General features: G+C 41.8%; 1 protein-coding gene across 1 annotated transcript; it reads left to right on the forward strand.

The window, feature by feature from the left end:
- The first annotated feature begins 2647 nt into the window (after positions 1–2647).
- On the forward strand, positions 2648–27044 carry LOC138208996 (general transcription factor 3C polypeptide 1). Its single transcript, XM_069167295.1, has 40 exons — positions 2648–3098; positions 4283–4495; positions 4802–4978; positions 5079–5231; positions 6086–6182; positions 6447–6570; positions 7975–8154; positions 8885–9000; positions 10137–10189; positions 10286–10668; positions 10791–10859; positions 12187–12314; positions 12405–12529; positions 12621–12774; positions 13096–13199; positions 13452–13579; positions 13986–14294; positions 14510–14655; positions 15799–15896; positions 15994–16090; positions 16810–16993; positions 17117–17213; positions 17767–17899; positions 18013–18100; positions 18183–18244; positions 19321–19429; positions 19508–19650; positions 19823–19965; positions 20046–20130; positions 20221–20333; positions 20421–20480; positions 20565–20658; positions 21361–21533; positions 21886–22521; positions 22911–23050; positions 23130–23234; positions 23317–23603; positions 24848–25374; positions 25480–25666; positions 26546–27044. The coding sequence occupies exons 1-40, from the start codon at positions 2878–2880 to the stop codon at positions 26756–26758; spliced, it is 6654 nt and encodes a 2217-aa protein (XP_069023396.1). The 5' UTR covers positions 2648–2877; the 3' UTR covers positions 26759–27044.
- The last annotated feature ends 673 nt before the right edge of the window (positions 27045–27717 follow it).

The following is a 27717-nucleotide window of genomic DNA, read 5'->3' on the forward strand; positions in this document are numbered from 1 at the left end:
ACATGGGACATTTTATTCTTGCAAGAAGGAGCAACTACATGCACCCTCAAAGAGAGGTGTCCAGCAGTGCTCACCCCAGCAGTCCCCCAGCAGTCCTTCTTCAGCAGTCCTTCTTCAGCAGTCCTTCCAGCCGGGCTCTCCCCAGCCTGGTTTCCCCCAGCAGTCCTCTCCTCCGCCGTCCTCGTCTTCCGTCCTCCTTTGCACAGTCCTTCTTTTCTCACAGGGCAGCTTTTATACAGTTGACAAACAGTAGACAGTCACCCCCATGCCCTTTGTATCTGCTTTCGTATGGTAATACAGAGTTGGTTAAGATAAGATAAGGACACCAGGGAGTCGTCAATTAGATGCGGAAAGAATCACTTGCAAATAAGACCGAAAACAAAGGAAACTTTTCGGAGCCTGCTTGACAAAGAGACTTTCTGGAGCCACAATGCAAACAAGAGGAAGGGACAAATCATTTTTCTCCATCAATGAATTTGGGTGTTTCTATATTAAAGAATTGCTTCTTTCATTAAGATATAAATTTTGTTCCACCGGTTAGTGGACGTGGCTGTAGATGTGAACTCTGAACATCATTTGAAGTCAGATGTGCAGCAGAACATTCTTTCAGTGAAGTATTTAAACCTATTTAGCCGTAAATATACATGGAAATTACCCCATTCAGCACGTCAGGGGCCAATTACGTCCTCAAAGCTTGTGCACATCAAATCTAAAATGTCTTTAAAAGTTGTTCTTTGGATCTTTCCGGTAACAAGGATTCATGCCAAAGATAAAAGACAAATCAAATCAAGCTGACCATCTGCTTCAGTGTTTCGGTGGTTTCCCCTGTAACATGCTGTCTTCATCTGTGACTCTCCATGGTCATGTCCTCTCTATCATATCAACATAAACCAATCAACAGATTTACTCTATCTCCATGACAACCTTTCAAATACAGCTGCAACAACCAGAAGAAGCAATCAAGTGGACCTCGACTCGTTGTGTTTGTTTGTCTCGATGTCTCGATGTCACAATGCTGTCTTCTGAGGAATCAACTCAGCTACTTGTCTCGTGTGTCAATCGTTCAAAAGTTATGAGACTAGAAATAACCTTTTCACAAATAGCTCTTCAGTATATAGTAATTACAAGAAATATGCGATACAATAAACAATACATTTTGGTACAATATGAAACTGTAGCAGTGCAAAACTTGATGTCATTTTAAAATATATGTATATTAATTAAGATGGTTATACACTTATCACTGAATAATGTCCATTTTCGGCATTGATTGCACTGTGAAGAAAAGCTCTTTTGAAGCAAAAAACATGTGACTAAACTAAACTCAAAACTTTTCCACCACATGGGGAGGACATCAACAGCATGACGGACTGTATCACAGAATACATCAAATTCTGTGAACACTCCACCGTACCATCCCGGACTGGACACTGCTTCCCCAACAACAAGCCGTGGATCACCAGTGACCTGAAAGTTCTTCTTAATAAGAAGAAAGCAGCCTTCAGGTCTGGGGACAGGGAGGAGCTCAGGAGAGTGCAGCGCCACCTGAAGGAGAAGATGAGGGAGTGCAAGGACTCCTACAGGAGGAAGCTGGAGGCCAAACTCCAGCTGAACAACGTGAGGGAGGTGTGGACCGGTATGAAGGAGATTACTGGCTTCAAGGGGAGAGAGAGACAACCAGGGGGAACCTGGAGAGAGAGAGACAACCAGGGGCAACCTGGAGAGAGAGACAACCAGGGGGAACCTGGAGAGAGAGAGACAACCAGGGGGAACCTGGAGAGAGAGACAACCAGGGGGAACCTGGAGAGGAACAACCAGGGGGAACCTGGAGAGAGAGACAACCAGGGGGAACCTGGAGAGGAACAATGAGCTAAACTGTTTCTTCAACAGGTTTAGTTCACCACCCTCATCTGTCTCCTCCACACCTCACACCTCCCAAACACCTCTGCTGCCTCCCCCCCTCCCCCCTCTGCACCCCCTGGTGAACTGCATAGAGCCCTCAATCTCAAAGGGCTCTTCCTCCATCGACACCTTGACACCCCCCCCCACCCTCCCGTCTCTGTGACGACTGGCCAGGTTAGGAGACAGCTGGAGAGACTCCACCAGCACAAGGCTGCAGGACCTGACGGCATCAGCCCCGTGGTCCTGAAGACCTGCGCCGTCCAGCTGGCTGAGGTCCTACAACACCTCTTCAACCTGAGCCTGAAGCAGGAGGAGGTCCCGGTGCTGTGGAAGACGTCCTGCCTGGTTCCAGTCCCCAAGAAGACGACTCCATCTGGCCTCGACGACTACCGACCGGTTGCCCTCACATCTCATGTGATGAAGGTGCTGGAGAGGCTGGTCTTGGCCCACATTAGGCCGCTGGTGAAATCTTCTCTGGACCCTCTGCGTACCAGCCTCATGTGGGAGTGGACGATGCCATCATCAAAAAATGTCCCCTTGGGGATTAATAAAGTAACTACCTAACCTAACCTAACCCATAAATCATATTCCTGTTCAAAACAAATATTCTCGATGCATCTAAGAGGACAATTCAGAAACTGTACTTCAACGCCACCTTGTGGCTTTTGATTTATTTACTTCCGGTACAGACGGACGCACAACGTGAGGTTAAAGTGGAACTGTGACGCAATCACGTACAGCGATACAAACGCGTTGGTTGGAAACGTAGTGGTAGTCCCAATTTTGTAAACAAGTTTCTCTTTTTTTCATGTAGTCATTAACACAGATATTTAAATCGACAGCACGCTAAGACGCGGACAGTTCTTCTTCACCATCCAGTGAGTTTAGGCTTTTACTGACCGGACCGGCTGCCGCTGCTGTGAGTGAACGAGCATGTTAGCCAGCTAACAGAGTTATCCCGGTCGGTGGCCTGCTATGGATCCGCTGAGTATAGTTTCAGAAGAAGTGGCTCTGGAGGGACTGGACGGGATAACCATCCCGACTCTTTGGATACGACTCCAAGACAGACAGCCCAGTTTCCCCCTGAAGCTCGACGACGCCACCAAAGGCCTCATCTGGAGGTCACTGACCATCAACACCGACCTCAAATTCTACGAGCTCCCGAAGGAGAGAGAAGATGTCGTGCTGGTTGATAGGTGACTCCTTCATGTTGGCAGCTTTCAATCAGGATTTTAAGTTCACCTTTTGTACTCCGTTATTAGTCAGACCGGGTTAGAGGAGAGGAGAGGAGCAGCACGGGGGTGGCACGCGCCCAATACCGGGTTGGTGCACGGGCCCTAACAGTGTAAACAACTTATTCTTCTACTTCTTCTACTTTTTACTTCTTCTACTTCTTCTACTTCTACTTCTTACTTCTTCTACTTTTACTTCTTCTACTTTTACTACTTCTACTTCTTCTACTTCTTCTACTTTTTACTACTTCTACTTCTTCTACTTTTACTTCTTCTACTTCTTCTACTTCTTACTTCTACTTCTACTTCTTTTGTTTTATTGGCGGATCGCAAACCAACTTTCAAGGTTCAGTGTAAACATTTTTAGTGGGGCTACTTCCTTTTTTTTTTACTGCTTACACTTCAATTAATGAGGCCCACCTGGTTGAAACTTATGTGAACTAATATTAGAAAGCTGCAATAATCCATCCCTTCATGAAGTTCATAATGTTATTTTTTTAATAAACCAGATTGTTGTCACGTTGGAGGCTGTAGTATCTTGTGCTGCTCTTTAAGGCTCCCTGCATCTCCATTAAACCGCTATATTTTCTCCATAAGACAAACAGTGAAAAGGCCAATTTAAATTTGTCATTGCCCAAGCTGACTCCTTTGAATGTTTTGTTTTATCAACAGCCTAAAACGCAAACATAGGCAGTTTATAGTCATGTACGGCAAAGAAAAGCATTAAATACTTCAATTGTAAACACTGGAAACGGCTTATCTTTTGGTCCACCTTCATTTGTTGCGAGATGTCATTGGGTTGTGATGGAGTGGTCATTTAAAAACAACAACATTTAGCTCTACTCTATTTGGTAAATGTTTATGGACCCTTTTTGTGGACATACTCAAGCAAGTTCCTTCTTCTGTGTTCCAAAATGGTTTATATTAAAGCTCTGAAGTCAATACTTACAAGCAGTACTATTCAAATACTTAAGTTTGCAAAGTGGCAGTGAGGTAACAGGAAACATCTTCAGGAGCCTTCCTCTTCATTAAAAGTTAAATTTAATAAATGGTACCGAACCATCTTACTTTGTGTCACATTTTGTAGGTTCTACATGTCTCTTCTTGGACGCCCTGTCCTCAGACTTTGTGTTGTTTGTGTGTTTCAGGTATAAGAATGTCGATCCAGATACAGGCATTGAAATGGTGGAGAATCTTTCAGAAAATACACAGAAAGAAATCTATCCCATCCATATTATTCTAGAAAACAAGGATGGGATTCAGGGCTCGTGCGTCCTGTTCAAAGAGAGGAGAGACGTCACAAAGCATGTCCGCTCCAAGAGCCTCACCCCGTTGGTCAGCTTGGAGGAGGCTTTAGAAAGGTTTGTAGAGATTGTTTAATAGTGGATTTATTCAACAGACTGTTTGTCAAACATGCACAAACAAACAGTGTTTATACAGCAGTGATTTAAGCATCATCCATATAAAAGTTTTTTTTTTTTTTATATATAGTTATTTATGTTATTATAGATCAGATTTATAGTAAGAAATGTTAAATATCATAATTCACCGAAGATCTAAACTGCTGTGTTTAAAGAAGTTGTTCATGAGCGTCGTCTCAGTTTGATGCCTTGCTGTGTTTCTAATGCTTTGCATTGATCTTCTCTTTGTAACCGGCACCTTCTCAGATACGGGCGAAAACTTGTTGTCGTAGCGTCTCAGACTGTGCGTTTCCGGGCTCTGATTGGTATTGAGAGCGATCCCGACTTAAAACTCAACGATGACTCTTACTGTGCGCTGGAACGAGTGGGCCGAGCCCGGTGGCAAGGAGAGCTCCAACGGGATCTGCACGGATGCTGGTTCAAGTGAGAAACGCTCACACGATGTGATGTCCTGTGTTTACTCTGTGTTACAAGCTGGTGTTCAGGAGCTCGGAGACTGACGGGCCGTGTTGTGTTTGAGCAGGATCGACGCTCGAAAGTTCCACTACTTGAGGAAGTCTCTTGTCAGACATCAGCTGGTCACCATGCAGTCTTATGTCTCACGGCCGATATCTGGACGATGCGGGCAACAGCAGTACTCCATTCTTCTGCTGCTCAAACGCTTCCATGTAAACAGGTGTGTAGATTCAGTATTTTCTCCTCTTTGTTAGCACTGTTTACTGTTGTTGTTGTTTAATGTGCACATGTTGTCAAAGGAGGAAGGATATTATAACCAAATTAGCTTTTACTGTAATTATTTGTTAGTGTCTAGTCCAGAGCTCAGTATCAAACCTGAATTCTTTTGTGGTACTGATTGAACCGTGTCCATAGGATCGACCATCAAATACTGTTCAATGATAATTCTGGTTGACTTCAACCTGACACGCAGCATCTCCGATACTGTGGCTCTGTTGGTCTTCTAACTTTGCACTCTCCACATCCAGTTGCACAAAACAGTGCACATCGGGGAGAGAAGCTCGAGCTCTGCAGCTTTCCAACAAAAAATTATTGTTACATTATTCATTTTAAATCTTTGTTTTGGAGTCCGACGGAAACATTTGCTGCCTGGAACGGCCATTTGGGCCATTTTTATCACTCTATGTCTGTTCTGCTAATGACTATTTGTATTTGCTTCTCAATCTTCCACTTTTTTTTTATTTTTTTTTTTTATTTTTTTTTTTAAAGAAAACCAGCATATCGTCACACTTTAGCAGCTTTAACCGCTCTGTGTTTAATGTGTTCGAATAATAAAAAAAAAAAAAAACACTTCCAGAATTGATCATCAAGCCATTTGATGAATTGACTATTTGTCTCCGTTCTAGATCAGGTAGTTCAAGTCAAATCATTTTTGTTATTATAACACCACAGGGGATTTTGCTCTCGGTACATCTTACAACATCCTTTATCATTAGACCCTCGATTAGGACTTGAAACTGTAGGCTTTCTCCCTCCCTCCCTCACTCACGCCGTCTCTGTCCCGGACTCTTTCAGGAGGACTAAACACGACATACTGATGGAGTGTGTGTCCAACTTTCTCCAGCACGCACCGAATCAGTTTGCAACTGTGCTCATGGTCAAAGAATACCTTGTGAGTATCTCTGTGTTCAATTCCATTCACTTTTATTTCTACAGTGCCAAATCACAGCATATTTCATCTTAGCACTTTACACAGTGAGTTTCAGATGTTAAAATATGATGGAGAGAAAGCAAACAGTTTGCACATGAACAACAGTGAGAAGGAAACTCTCGCTAAACAGGAAGAAACAGTCGACGGGGAAAAACCAAAACCACTCAGAAGCAATAAACAGTTGTGCGCTCAGCTTTCTGTTTGTGTCTTTTTTTTTCCTCGCAGGAAGTGAATGACAACACTTTCAAGCGTATATGTAGATACATGCGAGCTGCCAGGTTGATCGAGTACTGCCAGTACCCTCTGGAGGATCTGGATCCCGGCGCTGGACCCTGCACCAACAAAAATGGTAAAACACCTGCACATACAAGTATTATAAAAAAAATTAGCTCATCTCATCAATCTGTGATATCAGATTTCAAGCACAAGTACAGTTGGAATCAGAACTGAACCACTTATGACAGTCCAATTATTTATTGATGTGATATTGATATTTGTGACATTTTTGGTAAACAGTGTCATATTTGACAGCCCACTTTATTTTACTGAGTTGGTGTGTCTGTTCTGTTATTCCCTGAAAAAAAATCGGATGTATTGAATTCAGCATTAACAACTCATCTTAAAATCATAAGTTAAGTTTCTGACTGATTATTTAAATGTGCATGGTTATGAGATTATTAGCAGTTTCTTATAATGATAATATTTAGAATAAATTGATTACATCCTCAAAACACGAGTGGTAATTACTAAAACATCTTCCCAACAGTTCTTTAAATGACTGATTTCTCTGGCCTTTGTTTTCTTTGTTAATTATTTAGATGTTAAAATGAGAGAACATTGTTCAAAGTTAGCAAAGTCTAAGGTGACATCTTCAAACTAAAGAAGTCTGAAGCCCAAATATATTCAGTTTACCTACATTTAAAAAAAAACAAAGAAACAATAGTTTCTTGAGAAACTATTTATGTGTAATTAATTACCAAGATTTGGTTTTGGTTTGTTCGTTTTTTGGGGAAGAATTTTTGCCTTAAAAAAAACATCCCCTACATACCATAATTAAATCAGAAACAGCTCCAAAATGACCAACCGTGAGCTCTATGAATAAGAGATACTTGGGAGATTTTTACATAATACAATAAATCTTCTTGTCTCCATCACTTCACCAGAGTGAGATTTCTAAAACAAAACTACACAGAGGAAACACTTCTCCTCCACCTCAACAAAATGTTGAGTTAGAAAGTGAACAAATCCTGTAGAGCAACGATTCAGTCAACTCTAAAGCTAATTGCTCTAAAAAATTATAGACTTCATCTCTGTCAAAGTTTGAACGAGGCTGCGTCTCTTTAGACTTTTCCATTTTTGCCTTTTGAAGAGTGTGCTACACGTGGCATCTTTCTCAAAATGACAACTCTCCAGAGTGATGGAGTTCTTTCTTTTTTTAATCACCTCCTTTACTGGTCTGCAAAATGAGGCTTTGGACCAACCCAATGGCCACTAAGGTTGAGGGGCTGTGAGATGGTTAAACGAACAGGAAATAAGAAACAACAGTTGGAGAAGAAACTATTTCTTAAGGGCAAATTGAAAATGGCTTGTGGATATAATTTATGCTGACTGTGACAAGGGGCTCTGTTTTATTGGTGTCGTCTATAATAAGATATGCTGAGTACAGTTGATAAAGTCACTTGTTGTTGGAATTTTTACTGTATATATTTTTATGCGTAAACGTGTGCACAGCGTTTTTTGACTTGTGTTCCAGGACGTAAGGTGATGGTGCGCTGTGTGAAACTGGTAAAGCCGTACACAAAGAAGGGCGTCGTTGATGATGATGACGATGACGACGAAGACGAAGAAGACGACACCGGAGCAAGAAGAGGAGGTCTCCCTGAAGAGGGACGAATCATAGAGAAGGACATCCTGTCGCAGGCCTACCATATGAGTATGTTTGTTCACCTCCTTCAAACTGATGAAGACAATTGTCGGTGGGAATTTGTCTCAATCAACAAGTAGAAACAAGCAAATTAGTCCAAAAACATTTAGACTGGGACACTTTTCATGTTGTTTTTCTGCTTTGTGCTGCTTTGTGCTGACTTTGAACTTTAAGGATGTTTGAGGGGATTCATATCCGTGTCGAACGAACAGTGAAGGACCTGTATCCCTTTCTTTAAACTCCTCCGATGTAGCTAATTACATAACTGAAATGGCAGTTTTAATGTACATGTTGGTTTCATGTCCCAATCAGTACATCAGTCAAGATTTTACCAATGAATATTTCCAAAACCCAAAAGTTTTTGTTCCACCGTCTTAGCAATGAAACGAGACAACAGAGATTGCTTGTCCTCCTTAAAATTCTTGCTTTTAACTTCACTTCTGTTCATAAATATCATTCGGGCATTGTGACCTTTTCCATGACTGTCCTGTCAAGGATCAATAACACTGTGATAGAGTGTGAAAGACAAGAAGCCACCACTTTAGATGAAGCCAGTAACGTTGCATATTCTTTTTATGAAAGGTCCCTTATACAGAAGGACGGTGACCTGGGCTACATTTCTGTATTTCTGAACCCTTGAAAAATAATTGTCATCGCCCAGCAAGCTATGGCTCACGCTGTAATCATCTAGACGGTTGACTATTGCATCATTAATTGTGGCCTTTTTCTCGTCATGCAGTATTATCCTCCGGTTCCAAGGGAGTCCCCCAGAGGGGCATCTCGTTTAGAATGAACGTCGGTAAACTGGAATCTCGTATGATCTGCCGACGGCTGGAGCAGGACGGTATCATTAAGGTAAGAAAATCATTCTTTTGCCGCTGAGAATGCAATGAAATCTAAACCAGTGAAATCTATTAGAAGGTCTTGCGTGCAGGCAGAGTGATTATGTGCACACTCAATTGAAAGGCATGTTTGTTTTTTCCCCCCCACATGAGAGGTCAACCACCACAAACAAAATCCTCTGTCTTTCACACACTGGGATGCAGCCCAGATCTGTCGGCAGCCTGGTCAAAGTTTCTTAAATGTCAGGATTGTGGATTTGTCTGAGTAGAAAATGGTGTTTGTTTTGTTTGTAACACAGAATGACCAGAAGTCATGTCCTTTAATAAATACTGCTTTAAGGAAAACCTTTGACGTTTCTAGACATAGTAGACACATGACGTTATGAATGATAACTTGGGTCAGTCACTCAGTCAGTTGATTATCATGAAATTTTGTACCCTCTTAGTATTCATGCATTTTATGAGCCCCTCATGTTGCCTTTATTGCCACCAACAGGTCTTAATTGTCCTTTATTCTATGAAATACCTCAATATCTGCTTGATGGACTAACACAACATTTCCTATAGACATTCATGGAGCTACAGTATGAATGCTTGTTGCCCCGGTGACCTCCTGACTTTTCCTCTGGCACCACCATAAGGTTTATATGGTTTTGAGTGAAAGGCCTCAACAAGTATTTGATGGATTGTCAGGAAACTTTCAAAACATTCCTGTTCTGCCATAATCTGGTCACAATGTCATTTTGTCCTGTAATTAGGTTTTCAACCGAATACCTGCAAAATGAATGACATTCCCATCAGCCTTAACTGCACTGTATATTTACTAATTAGTAAATATTAGCATGATAACATGCAAAATCAAGATGTTGAACGTGGTAAACATTATATCTGCTAAACGTCAGCTTGTTAGCTTGCTGGTATTAGCACTGAGCTAGTGTAGCCTCACAGAGGCGCCAGCTTGACCGCAGAATATGAATCTGATTCATACTTTGTTAAAGAGTTGTTGATTTAACCCGAGGCGGTAATTTGAGGTTTTATTGTATTCTGCTGTTTTGTTAATGCACACCGTAATTATATTTGCTCCTCCATAGATGGAATTGAGGTAATTAATGCATTTTGATTTTATGTGTGATGTCTTTCACCCTGCAGGGTTTCATGGAGGATGAGGGTCGGCAGAGGACTACAAAATTTATCAGCCACAGGTTTGTATCTTTAACTGACTACAATTTCAAGATCCTTACCTTAGCACGGCATCATATCAAATCCTGTTGTACCAAATATTGTTCTGCTCTTGGCAGGTGTACAGGTGGAAGTGATCAACTCCAGATGTTTGTCAAAGAGCAGGAACGGATGAAGCACCTCAGCTCTTCTGCACCAATAACATCAAATACTGAACTGACCTCCCCTAAAACACTGCCGACCTCAAAGTCGACTGCAAAGGAAAAAAACAAAACTCCTGCAGCCGAGAAGAATAAGAAAGCAGGTGGAGGAGGGAGCAAAGATGCAGAGGAGGAAGGGCAGATTTGTGATGAAGAAAACGAGGATGAAGAGTCAAACGGCAAGGGAGGTAAAGCGAGAGGAAAGTCGGGAGCAAGAAGGAAGTCGGCCGGGGAACAAGGCAGCGTGACAGAAAAGGACACACCAGCTGACACTCCCATTGTACAACCTCCATCATCTGAATGTGAGTACTCTTACACCTTCAACGAGTTCAGAACTCTGCAAAACAAAACACATCATAAGCTTTGACCTGTGATCAAGTTTTAGCTCCATGTTGCCTCACCTCAACTTTCTGTCCTCTCTCAGGTGAAACCACGGCCTGTGGTGAATCCGTAACCAGTATGACACCCGACTCAGAGCCCATTCCTGCTCCAGGTAATTCCCAGAAATGGTGTTGAACAACTCCACTTAAGTAGCAGTCCAACGCTGAAGGAAACGGAAGGTTTTCAATTTGTTTTTTGACAGAAAGAAAAAAATTCTTTAAATGCAGTGTTATCAGTTATTAAGACAATATGGTGAGCTTGCTAGCAAACGGTTGCCTGTTTACACATCCAGCTCCACATAGTACTCACTGGAAGTCATGTTTCTGTCCATGTGATGAATGTAAGTCCATTATTTCCTCTCCTCTAGCTCTGATTTGCTAACTGCTAAAATCCTCACCATGTTTACTGGCTTGTTGCAAACTGTTTCTGCCTTCCTGTTTGGTGCTAGGCAGGTAGTGTACCGTAGGTTTGTAGAACTTTTTACCTAAATATGGTTTAAACCTGCCATTGCCCAAAACTAGGCAGATTAGAGCATTGAGATGAAACCAAAACAGTAAAGTTGTGGGCCATAAAATAGAAGTGTAAAGTCACTATAAAGCTGTGAAGAGCTGAGAGGATCCTCTGAGTCAGGTTCACCACTGTGGGCTTTCACATTACATATTAATTTGATCTGTTGTCAATATAAAAAACATTTATCATACTAGCTTTAACAAGCATGTTAAAATATATTATCAACATATCTTATTGTGAGCATAAACAACTATAATTATAGTTAATCTTTTGGTGGATTTGTGTTTGTTTTGAGCTCAGAAATGAACTTGTAATGGCAGTTATTAAAATGAAAAATCAAATCACCCACTATAAATACATAAAGGAGTCATCTGCTGCTTCTCTTTGATGATCTCGTGCTTTTTGAGACTGTTGTTGTTGGAAAAACAGGTTGATTTGCTGCTTCTTGTTTGGTTTGGGCAACATGATTTGGCTGCTCGCTGGACCGTAATTTAATAAATTATTGAATCATCTCTTCATCTGATCAGATCATGTCAGAATATGTGATATTCTGGCTCCCGGTTGAATATTACAAATGCAGTTTGTGCCAAAATGTTATCTGCTATTAATGCAATGGAATAAGCATTTTCTTTTTTTTTATAGTGTCGTGATTTTATATAAACGGGTGATAATGTTTATTTATCACGAATATTAATACGAATTTTTTTATCATTTGTACGTGAAACTCAGACTGACTCACAAACTGATAAATCAAAATTAGAGCTCATTTATAGCCAATAAAAAGGTTGTAGTTTGTCTCTCATTAATAATTTATGTAGCATTGTTTGATAATGTGATTAGTTTTAGAATTATTTTCTTTTCTGTGACATGATGCAGTAAATTCTATTTGTTCTGCTTTCATATTTAACTTTGATTTCCTCTCCTATCAGAGCCAGCTCCAGCTGAGGAGGAAACACAATCCAACTCACCTCCGGCAGCTGCTTCGCCTCAGACGGAGTCTCTGAATGAAGATGATAACCCAGCATGCAGCAACAATGTGGTAGTTTGCCAGCCAGAGGTGGGACTGATGGCTTCACATCAGACTAGAATACGTAGAAGCTAATCTGTTTGAAAGAGTGCTGAAAGTAACATCTCAATCCTCCTTCAGGTCGAGGTGCGTAGAAAATCTAAAAAAAGTACCAGGAGGTCTCATGAGACGTACCGCCTGCTGAGGAGGAAGAACCTGATCGTCGAGGCCGTCTGCAACTTTAAAATCATCGAGGGTTTTTTCCCGTCAGTCTGTCTTTGAAACTCATCAGTTCATTTTATCGCGCAGTAGGAGAGGAAACAAAAATCTCAACATGCTGTGTTTTTGTTTTTATAGGCTGCAGAAGATCATCAATGACGACGAGAAGCAGGATGGGGTCGTTTCAAAGTGTTGCAGGAAGACCATTTTCCGTATCGTCAACTGTCTGTCCAGGGAAGGCTTGCTTAAGATGTACTCGACCACTGTCATACAGGATGGGATCACCAAGAAGGTGCGTGCACACACCGAACATTGACTCCATCACCACACTTCATAACTGTACAGAGGGAAGAGGGGAAAGAGCTGAATCATCTCTGATATCAGTTGCTGCCCTGTCATGGAGAATATTTATGCAACAAATGCTCAAATGACTGCTAGTAGTGCTAAACCTTTCTATTTTTAAGAAGACATTACTTGGCTTGTATAGTGTGAGGTGTAGTAAGGACTTTTTATGTTTATCCCCACTTGTTCACTCACTTATGGACTCATTTAAACACGGACATCACATGCTCAGTTTTCTTTCTCTGTGTCTTGTGTCTGTCTGACGGCGCAGCTCGAGATGATTGTTCATCCATCCATTAAGCCCACCGATGACATCGTCAACCAGCTTATTGAGCAGGTCCGCTTCAAAATCTCCAGCTCGTACTCGGCTATACGGTGAGCACAAACCCAAATACTTCATAAGAGGTCGTGGAAAAATACTAAATGTTTGAGCGGGACGTGGCTTTGTTCACATTTCATGACTTAATCCTCAATAACAATATTTTAGTGAGATTTTAATTTGACTCTTTGTCTCTCTGTTGACCGAGGTCTGACATAGAACATGGACATGTCTTAACTCTTGTGTCTTTACTGAACCTGTGCTCTTCTGTCTTTTGTCTCCCGTCACTTTCATCTTCCTCCTCTCAGTCAGCAGCACGCTGATGAGAAAGCCAGAGAACTGGAAAGAGAGTCTGAGATGTCTACTTGTAAAAAACAAAAGAGCACAGCGGACAGAAGAAGAGCGATCATCAAAGATGACTTCAAGCCCACAACAGGTTCTCTTTTGATCATAAACTATAGAAGACAAAGAGGAAATATTGTGTTTGTTATGAGGTCAGAGTCAGTATTCAGTGACGGATGCACAGCCTTGTCGAACCTTTGGCATAAACAACAAGCAACTGCACTGAATAAATGTATTTAAGAAATTAGGATAGTTATACAATCATCATTAATCTCAATACATAAAGACCAGGAGAGAAAACGTATTTATTCACAGAGCCTAAAACTCTGGCTAGCGGAGGTGCAGAGTCATTACTGCTGGTTGTAATGATAAAGTGTGTTAAATACAGTTTGATATTCTCTTTCACCCCTGAAGCAAGTGTGTTTGTCAGACAGTACTAGTCGTCTCTAAATGTTTCTTGTCCGTACTTTGTCTTCTTACTTCTCTCTGTTTTTTTGCAGTTCGAGGATTGAGTAAGACTTTAGGGTACCAACCAAAGATGCATCGTATGCGCGTCATTCATAACTTCCTCTGGTACCTCATCTACGGGCACCCGCTCCGACACAACTCCACCGACTCGACCAGTCAAACACCAACCGATGTGAACAGCTCTAATCCTGATGCCAAACACGCAGACAGCCACAAACAACCGGATCTGACAGGGAAAATGCAATCGCAGTCGTCTGACCAGGCCGGCACCACCGACTCTGCGGACCAACCAACTGCAGATACCAGTCAATATAACTTGGAAACGACAGCGGGTGATGAAGGTGAGGAGCTGAATGATGTATAAACACCCGATTCCTCTCATTCTGACCTGAAAGGGGAGAGAGCCTCATGTCTTTTGTTTCTGGCAAAGCAAGTGTGCGATTTCTGCATGTTGTTACTTCTCACTGCATCTTGGGACAGAATTGCTCTTTCAGGAAAGGACTCAAACTTTTCCAGCTGATGACCTAGGTTTTCTGAAATGTCCTGTCTGTTATAGTGTTTGCTGATGAAGACTCGTGGAAGAGATTCATCCCTCCTGTCCGTGTACACAAGGACTACAGCAGTGGCTGGGCGATGGTGGGCGACCTGCTCCTCTGCCTGCCTCTCTCCCTCTACGTTCAGGTCATACAGGTCAATTATCAGGTGAGCGGCAAGTTTTTTGTTTTTAAAATGATGTTTTGCAGCCCATCCCACCTACCATGTGTGTTATTTTCTTTTACGGTAATATGATCCTCAGGTTTCATTCAAGCATCAACAACTGCAGCTTAAAAATACAGCCAACGCAGAAGTGTCTTAAAGTGCAATACCACTGAGGGCCACTAGGTAGCCTGGTGTTACCTGCTGACCCAAATCCACTGCGTGAACATATTGGTGTGGGTACGCTCCACAGGGAATCATTTCCATTCATTAGATCCTTCTCCGAATAACCCCTGGCTTCAATAGACTCCCATTCAAAGGGTGTCAACTTCTTTGATGAAATACAGTCAAGTCATTTAAACCTAACCGTGATTACAGTCCACTCCTTCTGATCACTGTTCTGGTGGTCATTTTGAAAATAAGTATTTAGATATGAGGCCTCAAAGAGAGGTATGTCAAGTTGTTTGAGTGAAGCAGATTGGAGGCGTCGTTCACCAATGAGCTCGGGTCGCACGCTCGTTGTTTTCATTCATTTGTAATATTATAACTGCTACTTTATTGTTATTTGTCCGTGGAGCAGGCAATACATTTTCCACTGACATTTTGCTGTTTGTGACCTTGTTTTTGTCCGTCTTCAGTTCACTTTAATTACGGCTTGTTCTTATTGTACAACTTTCATAATAGTTTCTAATTTAAATGCACTTCATATACATTTTTTAGCATCAGTGTACCTTACCAGTTAGCTAACATACACAATGATACTGTACATGCAGCAGTTAGGTTTCAAGTGTCCTCCCCTGCTCACCCTCGCTTCCCTGACTCCAACGACAAACCATGGCGTTCACCACAAAGCCGTCCTCTAGGCTTCAGTTTAGCTCCAATACAAAGTAATAGGAGACGACATTGCTTGCTATGTCCACCTTTATGTACACTCTATGGTTTAATCTGTGACAGCATCCTTGTGTCAAATATACTGCAGTAATTATATATAAACTCTTTGGAGTGACGTGTTCTTCTGCTTTATTGATCATAAAATGTCAAAAGTGTAGATGAGAAATTTGGTATATTTATGAGCTTGATTGCGCAACTTGCAGTGCATGAGGAAAGACAAGGCACATACAGGACATAACACATCTGGTTGAACAACAGGTGGACGGACTGGAGGAATATCTGGACGACCCTGTGAAGCAACACTATCTCGTCAGAGGTCTGCCGGCAAGAATGAGGAGACAGCTGCTTTATAAACGGTGACTTTTTTCTCTCTTGCTCTCTCTGTGACACGTCATGACTGTAATTTAGTAATAGAGTGTTTATGAGTTTTATTTAGTTATTTATTTTTTATAGGAAATACATCTTTGTGTTTCACGAGAACCTGCAGAAGTTGGTCTACATGGGTCTGTTGCAGTTTGGTCCCATAGAGAAGTTCAAGGAGAAAGATCAGGTACACGGCAGCATCATCAATGCAAATGCAAAGAGAAATAATACAGAGTATATCATCTGACTGCTGCTGATCCCTTCACCAATCACAGAAAATATCAAGAAAATGTTTTATTTTGTCAGGATGTTGGATTTTATATTTGTAAATGCAAAACATGCAACTGGTTTTAGCAGGTTTTTAGTTATTATTGTGCAAAAAAAGAGCACAATAAATACAAACATACAAGTAACATAAAGTTCAGCACAAGTGCAAGTAGAGGTGACAATAATGTTTTTGTCTTTTACTTTTATGGAACTAAAATACATCAACAATGAAACACAGTGCTGTATGATTCTGGAAATGTGGGGCTTTTTCAGTTTTTTTGTCTTTTATTTCACAGAACTGAGGACATAATCTATTGAAATAATCTCTCCCATAGAACAAATATAATTAATTATGAATTTATGTATGTCAGAGAATGAGGAGTTGAAGACAAATGATGACAGATTTTTCCAATTATTAAGTTCCTCACAGCAAAAAATAAATAAAAATAGGGTTTTATCTTATTTTCACAAAAAACCTAGGTGCTGTTTATGGCTGTGAATTTAGCTACGAACAAGTTCAAATGAGTATTTACAGGATATGTTTTATACATGAATCGTGTGTTAACTTAAAGAAGCTCAGACTTCAGGAAGACTTCTCTTCTCGAATGTCTTGTTTTCTCTCTCTACACACCAAACCAGGTGTTTGTGTATCTGAAACGCAATGCCACCATTGTTGACACCACCTGCGCTGAGCCTCACTACTGGCTGGTCACAGAGTCGCCTGACAAACCATTCGAGAAGCGGCAGTACACATTCAACACTGCTGAGGACGTGGAAAACTACTGGTTTGACCTGATGTGTGTCTGCCTCAATACACCACTGGGTGAGTGCGTACACACCCATTAGAGCCCTCGCATGCACAATCACCGAGCTGGCAATAATATCCAAGTCATAGTTTTCGCTATTTAAGGATGTGCCTGTATCTCTTTGTTTTCCTGTTTTGTAGGTATAATTCGTAATAAGAGGAATGACACGGAGGACGAGACCGATCCTCCCTTTGTGCGCGACCGCAACGTGTTTGCAGGATTAGCGTACCTGCTGAAGTAGGTGGAGGATGATTTATCGCTCAGCTACAGGGAAAAAAATAGGCTAAAGTGCGAGTGTTTACTTTTCATGCAATGGGCCACATGGAGACAAAACACTGACATAAAGGCCCATAAAAGTAGTCAATTGTGCAAATTGTCTTTATTGTAAATAAAGCAAATATTTAAAAAGTCTAACAGGGATTTACCAATTGAGGGCGAAAGGGCAGTTGTCATCAACGTTTATAAGTGTTGAGCTGTGCATGGCCCGCAGGCCTTAGGTTGGGCACCCCTATGCAACAGGTTTTTACTTTACTTTGCAAGTTCTTCTGCTTCTCTCTCTCATGTTCTATGAGATAATCAAGAAGCTGACTGTTTAAACAAACTTTGGACAAAACCCAAGTTAGAGCAGTACAGCTACAGTTCATCATCAGTGTTTTAAAGTCATATTAATGAATACGTATCTTTATCTGTACACACACACACACACACACACACACACACACACACACACACACACACACACACACACACACACACACACACACACACACACACACACACACACACACAGGGGCAGCAGTGAAGAGTGTGACGACGGGTCGATACCAGGAGACGGTAAAGGAGCAGCAGGTCAAGACTGTGAATTCTTTGCGCATCTTAAACGCAACTGGTTCTGGACCAATCACCTGCTTACTGTGAAAAGGGTCAGTACACAATACACAAGCTCAACACCTACATATTGATGTGGTGCACAGACAATATTTAATTTGTTGTGTTGTTTGTGTTTTTGGTATCCTGGATATGTGTATCTCTAAAGAATCCAACTGGTTCAGAGGCACCGGAGACTAAAGTCAGATTGAAGAGCCTCCTCAGTAAAAATGCTCTCAGGATTGCTCTTAAAGCTGGTGAGTTATGTAATTGTTTTCCTTTTAGCATGATGAAGCTCTCTGTGCCTTAATTTAACAACAACATTCCCTGTGACTACAGGAGGAAGCACTGCACCTCGTTATGTGACTACAAAGCGACCACTGCTGGCAGAAACTGTTGAGGTATGTTTTTTGTTTGTTTGTTTGTTTTTTCATTTTATTTTGATTTTGATTTTTGTATCGTTACATTGCCACTTTTTTTTGTTTCCACCTAAGACTAGAGTGGTCTAATATAACAGTCCTCCCTTCATAAAAGTTATACTGTTCAGGTTTATAGGTGTTGATTGAACTTAACGGTATCTTGGCTGGTATAATTTGAGCTGTAGTTCATTACACAGAGTGGTATTCCTGTTATTTAGTCAAACCTCATTTCTATATATCCTACAGGCCTAGGTTGCTGTGGGACATCCCATGATGCACTGAGCACCTCTCTTTTACTCTCTTTTTTTGCTCTCCACACATTTCTTTACCACTGATGTTTTTATGCGGTTGCCTCTCTCTGTAACTTTCCTTATTCTATTTACTCTCTGAACACTCTGGTCGATGTACTCTTTGTAAGTGTACAGAGTATTGGGACCGTGTCGCTCGGTGATTCTGCACCTTAAATGAATTAATTGATATAAATGTAGTGGGCCAAAGAATAGAAGCACCCGTCTGTATAATGCAATGCAGTCCAACAGCACCACAAACCATATCCTTCGAAATGAGCGTACAGTCGAATCAACGCAGAACATGAAATTATAAACTTCATGAAGGGAGGATTTATTGCAGGGATGTTGGATTTAGCTTTATTATTATTTAATTAACTCAGTTTTACTATTTTTACTTGTGATATAGTGGTTTGTTAGAAAAACACTTCCTTAAATCCAGGTTGTATGAAGTCCTGTGGGCTCCAGAAAGTGTGTTTTTTGGAAACATGTCCAACATTATAATAACCTGACAAAGAGGAGTGAGTACTTTTTCAAAATTCTTCGTGTACATTTTAACAACAGAGTCAATTACCTGCTCACTTTAAATCTCTTTTTAGCTCTAATATTACATCTGTCTGTTTTGATGAGTGCCATTCACTGTTGAGCCCAGCTGATTGTCCTGAGAAGTGTCTCGCATGCTTCGTCTCAGTTGTATCAGTAATGAAGATTGGTACACACACACACACACACACACACACACTGATGTATGTTTTGTGTCTTTGTCACAAGATGGGTTTCGAACCTGCTTCCAGAAACCAGCAGACGGTCGGAGGAAAGAGACAGAAGAGGAAGAGGTTAAAAAAGGATACTGCCAAGGCCCCACGCAAGAAGAAAAAAGGTAGAACATGGGAATGCGTGTCTGATGGACGAGAGACGGAAACTTGAGACTGATTGTGTTTGTTGTTTTGCTTTAAAGAGCCCAAGAAACGCACTCCTGCTCACGACGAGACGGACCACCAGGCTTTGAAAATGATGACCAGACAGAGAGTCTACTGGTCTGTACAGGAGGACTCACTGATGATGCTCTGCTGTGTGGCCTCACACCTGCTCAACAGCAAGGTACACACACACACACACACACACACACACACACACACACACACACACATTTCATGAAAGTAAATTACAACAAAAATGCGTGCTCTGTCTTTGTTTCGTCTTTTCCTTCATTCACACTTGATTCGTACTTCTTTGGATCAAAACACTTGGTGCATTATTTCATGTGTTGCAGTTAAAAAGAGCGTTTGTGCCTCACTGTGTGGTCAGAGATCTGCTGCACACAGAGTTTGAGATATCGGTGGATAAAACGTCCGTCGCCGTCGGACGTCGCTCGAGATACATCCTCAAAAATCCTCAGACTCTTCTGAACTACAGGTCGGTGCAGGTAAAATAATAATAATGTGTTTTTAAACACGGTCCCTCATGTGGTTTCACTCATCAAGTGTTCACTGCAGGATTTGTCTGGCTGAGGTGTACCAGGACAAACCTCTGTACAAACTGTTGGAGGAGAAGAAACCTGCTGATCCCGATAAACCTGAGGTCAGATTTTGTTCTTCGTGTTGGCGTAGCTCTTTTATTTTTTTAACTGTGAACTCTCTGACTTGAATATTTCCGTCTGCGCTGTTATAGGATTGTGCCAAAGCGTTCTCCGAGTACATCCGGCTGCTCAGACAGAAGTTCAGCACTGTCCTGATGGCTGGTGATTTGATCATGCCTGACAACAAACAGCAGCTCTTCTCACGGTAGGAGGAGGAGGAGGAGGAGGATGTTTAATGTACTGACTTAAGACAAGCAGCTGAGTGTGAAGTAATACTTTATGCGTTTTACAGGTTTAAGGTTTCTGCTATAGTGGATGGAAGACAGGTGTCATGCAAAGATACTCTCACCTGGTAAGGAGTCAGTTTGGTCTCTAGATTTTGTAACATTTAATTCTTATAGTGATATTAATGTTTGTTTGTGTGTCTCCACTGCAGCACAGATGACATTCATGCAATAGTGTTACACAACTTGATCCAGAGCACTCTGGCCATGACCAACAGTCAGATGAAGTCTTCCAGATCCTTTCAGGTACAGCCATCTTTAGTCTGGTTCCTCTTCTCCTCTTTATTTATAGGAGCAGAATCTCATTAAGTGCTTCAGTGCAAAAGTTAGAGCTTGAAATAGAGCCTTAACACGGGATAAAAAAGATGAAAATAAATGTAATTTCAAGCATTCCTTTAACAGGTATGTCTTTAAATCTGTATTATTCCATATTTTTACCTGCAATTAGACACATACGTACATACATTTTACTCCTTAGACCTCCCTACACTCCAACATTTTGCCCATATGTTGGTTAAAATAGTAAAATATCAGGTTTTGTATTGAGTCACAATCTTGACTTTTAACAGATTTACGCCTTTTCTGAGTAAAATATGTATGCAAGAGTATAATTCTCAACATAGATCAGTACAAGACACTTATGGAAGATTATATGTGTACAATTTTAGTTATCTGTTCACAAAAATGTCTGCGGAAGACATCTTCTAGAGAGGCAAGCAGGAAGTAGAGTGATCTGATCTTTCAGTTGTAATCAAGATTTTATTAATTTTTTTATTCAAAAGTAAAATCAACAACCAACACTTTTCAAGATTTCAGAAACCCAGCTGTAACAGGGGGATTAAACAGGTTAAAGGTTTTGATGCTTCTTATACAGTTTTCACAGACAGACAAAAACATACACACACACATAAACACAAAAACAAACGTCTGATTATTTGTTTGTCTCAGACCTTCCACATGTACAGTAAGTACGACCAGGAGCTGCTGTGCCAAGTGTTCGTACAATGTAGGAAGAGAGGTCTGGTCAACCGCCGTCGTGTCAATCAGCCGTTCGGACCGAAGAAGAACCGATCGCTGCCCATCCTGCCCATGTCCTACCAGCTGTCCCAGTCCTACTACAGGTACGCAACCCCCGGAGGGAAGACTCCGTTCATGATTTGATGGACCCTTGGCTAAAAATAATTCGGCAGGTCTTTGACACCTTGTACATACCTGTCTTCCCTGTCATGCCTGTGTACGTTTCTGTCATCACAGATTCAAACTTCACTCAGATCATGATGGCATATCAATATTACACTGGGGATCTTGTGATGTGACAGAAACACAAATATAAATCCCCTAAAGTACTTTTCATGCATTATTAATCAGATTCATAGGTTTCTGTTGTCAGCAGAAACATCTGAATCCTCGCTCTGCTGCTTTCTGTTTGACGGTACAACGTTTGACCACGTCTGTCCCACTCCTTCCTGACAGGTGCTTTTCGTGGCGTTTTCCTCACTCGCTGTGCACAGATTCCTTCCGCTTCTTAAGGAATCTAATTGACAACGGGACAGCAGACGACAAGCCTTTCACCATCTTCTACCACGAAAAGGAAAACAGGACGGAGAGCGGGGAGGAGGTGCAGGAAAAACAAAGTGGAGGCAAAGAAGATGGCGGACCAGTGAATGAAGCACAGGTACAAACAGAGGTGGCAAACAGGGACTCCATAAAGGAAGCAGAAAACAACCAAAGTAAAATAGATGGAGAAGAGAAGCTGATGGAGGTGGATGTAAGCAATGAGAAAACTGAGGAGATGAGCAAATCAGAAGAAAAGAAGGACACGGAGGATTCCCTCATGCCTGAAGCTCCATCGCACACAGAGCAGACAGATGATGCTCCGCCCACCGAGGAGCCACCAGGAGTGTCGTCCAGCGCAGACGCAGCACCTCCAGCTCCGGAGGATCCTCCCGATGTGTCGGACATGCTGCAGTTCTCTCTGGACTCCCCGGGGGGAGCCTGTGCGGTGTCTCTCAGCCTGATGTCTCTGGGACTGCTGAGTGTGTACCTGTCCATACCTAAACAGATGGTGGTGGTGGACAGCAGCCTGGTGGACAACGATGTCGTGAAGGGGTGAGTCATTATTTAATCTGCTGCCTTTTGTTCTGTAGTCGAAGGGTTGTCGGTCAGCACCACAAATTCTGTTCCAAAGAGACAAAACCTTCAGACACGCTGGTTATCAGATAAAATAATAAAATAAATGTTATAACTGAGCATTGTTTACATAGATTATAGTGGACTAATGACAACAGATTTAAGGTAAAAGGGGTTTTAACAGTTGTTGTTACTGTTGTTTAAAGTCAGCTTTATTCATTCATTAGTAGTTTGTAAGAAGTTTTTTTAAAACCTATCTTATTAAAAAAAAAATCATCACTAATTTCTCCAACTAAGCTCACATACAGATACCAAAAAATAATGTTTAAAAAAACCTCTGGTCACAATTACTATCCGTTTCTTTCCAGTATGGCTTCACTGGAGGAAGACGACGATGATGATTTTGACGGTGAGGAGTGTGAAGGGAAAAAAAGGCTGCAAGTGAAGGCTCACCAAGCGTCACACACCAACTACTTGATGATGCGAGGATACTGCTCTCCTGGCATAGGTAAGGCTTTACTCTCCTTCACTGATAAATTTGTTTTCTTTAAATGCTTTTGTTTGATTTTTTTCCCGTTTGTTTTTAGTCAAACTGCGTAACCTGAACACCAGTGACAACATCGTAATGGAGTCGTGTGCTATAAAGTTGCAGCTGCGCAACACACCGGTTCACAATGTGTTCAGTGTGGAGAGTGAGTATCAGCGCATTCAAGACACAAATGCAGTTTGATCTGCAGAAAATAATTTCTCACTTCCTTTTTGCTGCATGTTTAGACTCCGAGTCTCTGGACTTGACTAAATGCGGTCCGTCCCTGCTGCCCTCCGTCCTCACCTACTCCATCCGTTCCTCTTCTTCGCCACGCGGTGTGGAGGACTCCAACAGGCTTCTCGTTCAGCAAAGAGGACACACTGCTGAGGACATTGAAGCGTGTGCTCAGCTCAGGGGGAGCTTAGATGAAGCTGGTGAGAATGGTTTGGATGAACGTGAGCTGCATCAGGCTCACATTGACCTGCAGGAGCCGCAGGCAGGACGCACCAGGAGCCTGCAGCGGTACATGAAGGTAAACACGTCGCGCTTGTCAATGAAGACTGTGGTAATGTCTCCCACCCTTCGGACTTCTCTGACTGTTCAGTAAGCCCTTTCCCCTTAGCAACGGTTTCTAAGTTGCTCAGCAATAAGTGCGTGTGCGTCCAACTGTTTTTAATGTGCATTTTCAACTTGAACATAAAACGACCTCAATTGAGGCAAGATATGAGTAAACTAAAAGATCATGCTTGGCTAAGGTGGAAAAGTCACCAATAAAAGCAAATTGTGCTGAAGTTCAATGGAAACAGACCGAGTACATAAATAGTACATGAAGGGAGAGAAGTGACTGAAACTACTGAACCTAAAATATTCCTTGAAACAAAGCTGCGTCGTGTTTTTGAACATGGTTTTGGTTCGCTTGAGTTTTGACCAGCTCTTTTTTATTCATGTGATTTTGCAGCGCCCTCTTCTGCAGCAATAGTTTAATAACACCCACTCTGCTCAAATTTTAGCAACATTTTGATTGAAACTTGTCAAATGATGACGTCTGTGTTTTTCATTTCAGAGCGATAACTCTTAAATATACAATCGATATCATGCAAAATGTGAAAGTTATGCGTTTGTGCAGAAAAATGACATCTTGAGCAGGTGATGATCTGTTTAGGGAGGCTGCAGCTCAGTCGGTAGAGTGGGTTGCACACTAATCAGAAGGTTGGTGGTTCGATCCCCAGCTCCTCCTGTCCACATGCCTAGGTGTCCTTGAGCAAGACACCGAACCCTAAAAATTGGCTCCCGATGGTGTACCGTCGGTGTGTTGTAAGTCGCTTTGGATAAAAGCGTCAGCGAAATGAAATGTAACTTAATGTTTAGAAATAAAGGAGCAGGACAGGAGAGCTCTGGAACAGAAGTGTTATGAATAGAAATGTCAATAACAACAGAGCTGTACTATTAGCCTACACTCAGCCAATGTGTCCGTCCTCAATGGACCGACCGTGACCCCAGAAAATTCTGTTAGTTAATGTTACGCCCCGTGGCTTTCGGAAGTGACACTCGCTTGGTACTGAAGGTCGTAAGCTAGTTTGCCAGACATGCTAACATGAGCAGCTTACATTAGAGCAGATAAATAACGTTCCACCCTTTAAAATCTTTAAATGTTTACTGTTACTGTTAATACAGCCTCTTGTTCAGCGTTTCTACCCGAGACCACGATTTCATTCCCTTGTTTTGGATTTCTCTGGTGTGTCCGTCTGATCGAATGTTTCCCCCTTTTTGCTTCAGGAGTTGCAGGAACAAGGCCAGGTGGTAAAGGTTGGGAGTTTGGGCGTCCGCTGGGTGCTCATGCAGCACGCTGAACCGTGGCTGCTGACTGTAAACTCCAAGCAATGGTCTCAAGCTCGCTTACCATCCGACGGACACCCTTTTCTGGAGAACAAACACAACAACCCGTTCATGCGCAAGAGACGCGGCCGAGGATTCCGTCAGGAGGCGGAGGAGCCGCCGGCAAAAAAACGGCCTGTGAACAGAGACGAGGACGGCGATGGATCGACAGGTGACCTGACAAGAGAGAAGCTGAATGAGGAAGACGAACAGCAGAAAGGGAGGACGGACGAGGGGCGGGGAGATGAACTGCTGAACTTGGAAGAGGAGGGAGGAAAGCAAACGCAGCCTGAGGAGGACGCAGGACAGGAGAAGATGGAAACCAGGACGAGACGGGATAACAAGGAGGAGCAAAAGGCCAGCGAGGGCAGTGCAGAAGATGAAAGAGATGAGCAGGCATGCTCTCCACCTGAAGGGTCAGCTGATGAGTGAGTTTCACCTGTGATGGACTGATTCTGATTATCTTAATTCTACTTTCCCTTTTTCCGGTGTGTCATCTTTCTGTTTCCTTCACCAATCTCTCGTCCACACAGCGAAAACGTGAGCTTCATCAGCCGGCCGTGGCGCATGGTTGACGGCAAGCTGAACCGGCAGGTGTGTAAGGGCATGCTGGAGGCCGTTCTCTACCACGTCATGTCCCGGCCCGGACTCACACAGCAGAAACTGGTGGAGCATTACAAAAACCTGCTGCAGCCGGTGGCGGTGCTGGACCTCGTGGAGGTAAACAGAGATTGTTTTCAGACTGGTCATGGGCCAGAAACAGAAAAAGCAGGGTCATTAATTAGGTCATCGTCTTTTCTCCTCTGTATTGTCTCTCGAAGTTTGTTTTGAACATCACGTAAAGAGAAAGAAAGCTGAAATATTGCAAATGTTTTTTTACACTTTAATCTGCATTAACTGGTTTTTGGTCACTTGGTGGCAGCAGAAACAGCAAAATCAACATTAGAGCAGCTTATAGAGTTGATATGCAAAACTTGTTAGCAGCTTCTTATTTACACATCTAGCAGATTTACAGAGAAACATTTACATTCATTTGGAGTCATTTCTTTTGCTCTGTTCTTGACCTCCACCTGTTCCTGGGAAAATATCTGCCTCATTAGCAGCTGGATGCTTCTCTTACTTTGTTTGTGTGTCATTTGTTGCTGGGCAGCTCGTGAAGAGTTTCTTTATCTGAGCTTTTTTTTGCTGCACCATGGTACTGACGACGTTTTCTGCCAAGACAACGAGCTGAAAGAGGCTAAAATGTAGAACTGAGAAGATAGTTGTAGTTCTGGATGATTCTGTGGGTTTGTCACTATCAGAGACACCTTGCACAATTTACGGGTTGCACAGAGAAGTCAGCTGATCAAAAACAACAGATGTAAGTGAGAGACGGATCAAAACAGATTAGACAACTGTAAGTTTTATTAATGTCATTTACCCTTGAAATAAATGAATTTGACCACATACATGAAATGTAATTTAATGTTTAGAAATAAAGGAGCAGGACAGGAGAGCGCTGGAACAGAAGTGTTATGAATAGAAATGTCAATAAAATCAAATTTGAATCAAATGGACCTTTTTCTCGCTGAAATTCTCACTTGTCTGTCTCCTCCACAGTCACTTGTAGACTTGGGCTGTGTGACCAAGAAGACTGTGGTCAGAGCTCCGAAGCCCTCCCTGTTCGCCCGCCCTGCTCAGCAGACCAGAAGTGAGACACGAGTGAATGTCGAGGATCCGGACACAGTTTTCTACGAGCCCACCATGAGCTGCTCTCTGCGACTCTGTCAGGTGCTGCCCAACGAACGACACTGGAAATACTGGGTCCCGTGAAGGTATTCATCAGCCTCACACGGTCTGCGCCGTCCTGGCTTCACCTGGTATCACGCTCGCGATACCTAAATAAGATCATTTTACAAAACATCATGTTCTCGGGTTCACTGTACAGTTTTTTTTGTTTGTTCATGTTTTGATTTCAACTGTTAAGTTGGTTGGTTTTTTTGGGGGGGGGCGAGGTTTAATAAAAAAATTCAAATGAAACGACATTCTTATTGTGTTGCTGCAAAGTGGAAACATTTTGTGTTAAAGTTTTGATACAACCCGGCTAGAAGTACGAAATGGTCAAGTAGAGTTTTTAGCGTTTTTTTGTTTCCAGATTGTTCTTCTTAAAAGCAGGAAGATAGATAGATAGATAGATAGATAGATAGATAGATAGATAGATAGATAGATAGATAGATAGATAGACAGATAGATAGACAGATAGATAGATAGATAGATAGATAGATAGATAGATAGATAGACAGACAGACAGACAGACAGACAGACAGATAGATAGATAGATAGATGTTAGTTAGTTAGTTAGTTTATTAATCCCCAAGATGTTCTTGAAAAACATTTAAAGACTGTTACCACAAAACATTTGTACAATGTTTTTAGAGCACATGTCCTACTCTAAAATAATGACACTCTAGGAACATTTCAAAGATGAATTGCTGCTCAAAACATTTTGAGAATTAGGACATAATGATGTGACGGTGTTATGAAAAATACTTTAGGAATGTCAACACAGTAATTTTCCAGAATGTTATCCTACTTTTAAGAAGAACATTCTGGAAACAAACGCTTCCAACTAAAAACATGACTAAAACACTGCATAATATTCACAGAACAATTTTAGAGCAAACAATTTGAGCTAATCGACAGTGACAGGAAGTCTTTATTTCTTTACAGTTAAACCTTTTTATTGAGCTTTTTGAACACATGAATTTACTTAGAACACGACCGAACACAAC

The sequence above is a fragment of the Embiotoca jacksoni genome, unplaced genomic scaffold, assembly GCF_022577435.1.
Source record: "Embiotoca jacksoni isolate LCO1_2020_lvr unplaced genomic scaffold, fEmbJac1.0.p SCAF_4, whole genome shotgun sequence".
In the NCBI taxonomy this organism is placed as follows: Eukaryota; Metazoa; Chordata; class Actinopteri; family Embiotocidae; genus Embiotoca; species Embiotoca jacksoni.

Coding starts and splice junctions, on each gene's coding strand:
- LOC138208996 (XM_069167295.1), top strand. CDS start 2,878: ATGGATCCGCTGAGTATAGTTTCAGAAGAAGTGGCTCTGGAGGGACTG. Junction 10,669..10,790: donor ACAACCTCCATCATCTGAAT/GTGAGTACTCTT, acceptor GTCCTCTCTCAG/GTGAAACCACGGCCTGTGGT. Junction 12,530..12,620: donor ATCATCGAGGGTTTTTTCCC/GTCAGTCTGTCT, acceptor TTGTTTTTATAG/GCTGCAGAAGATCATCAATG.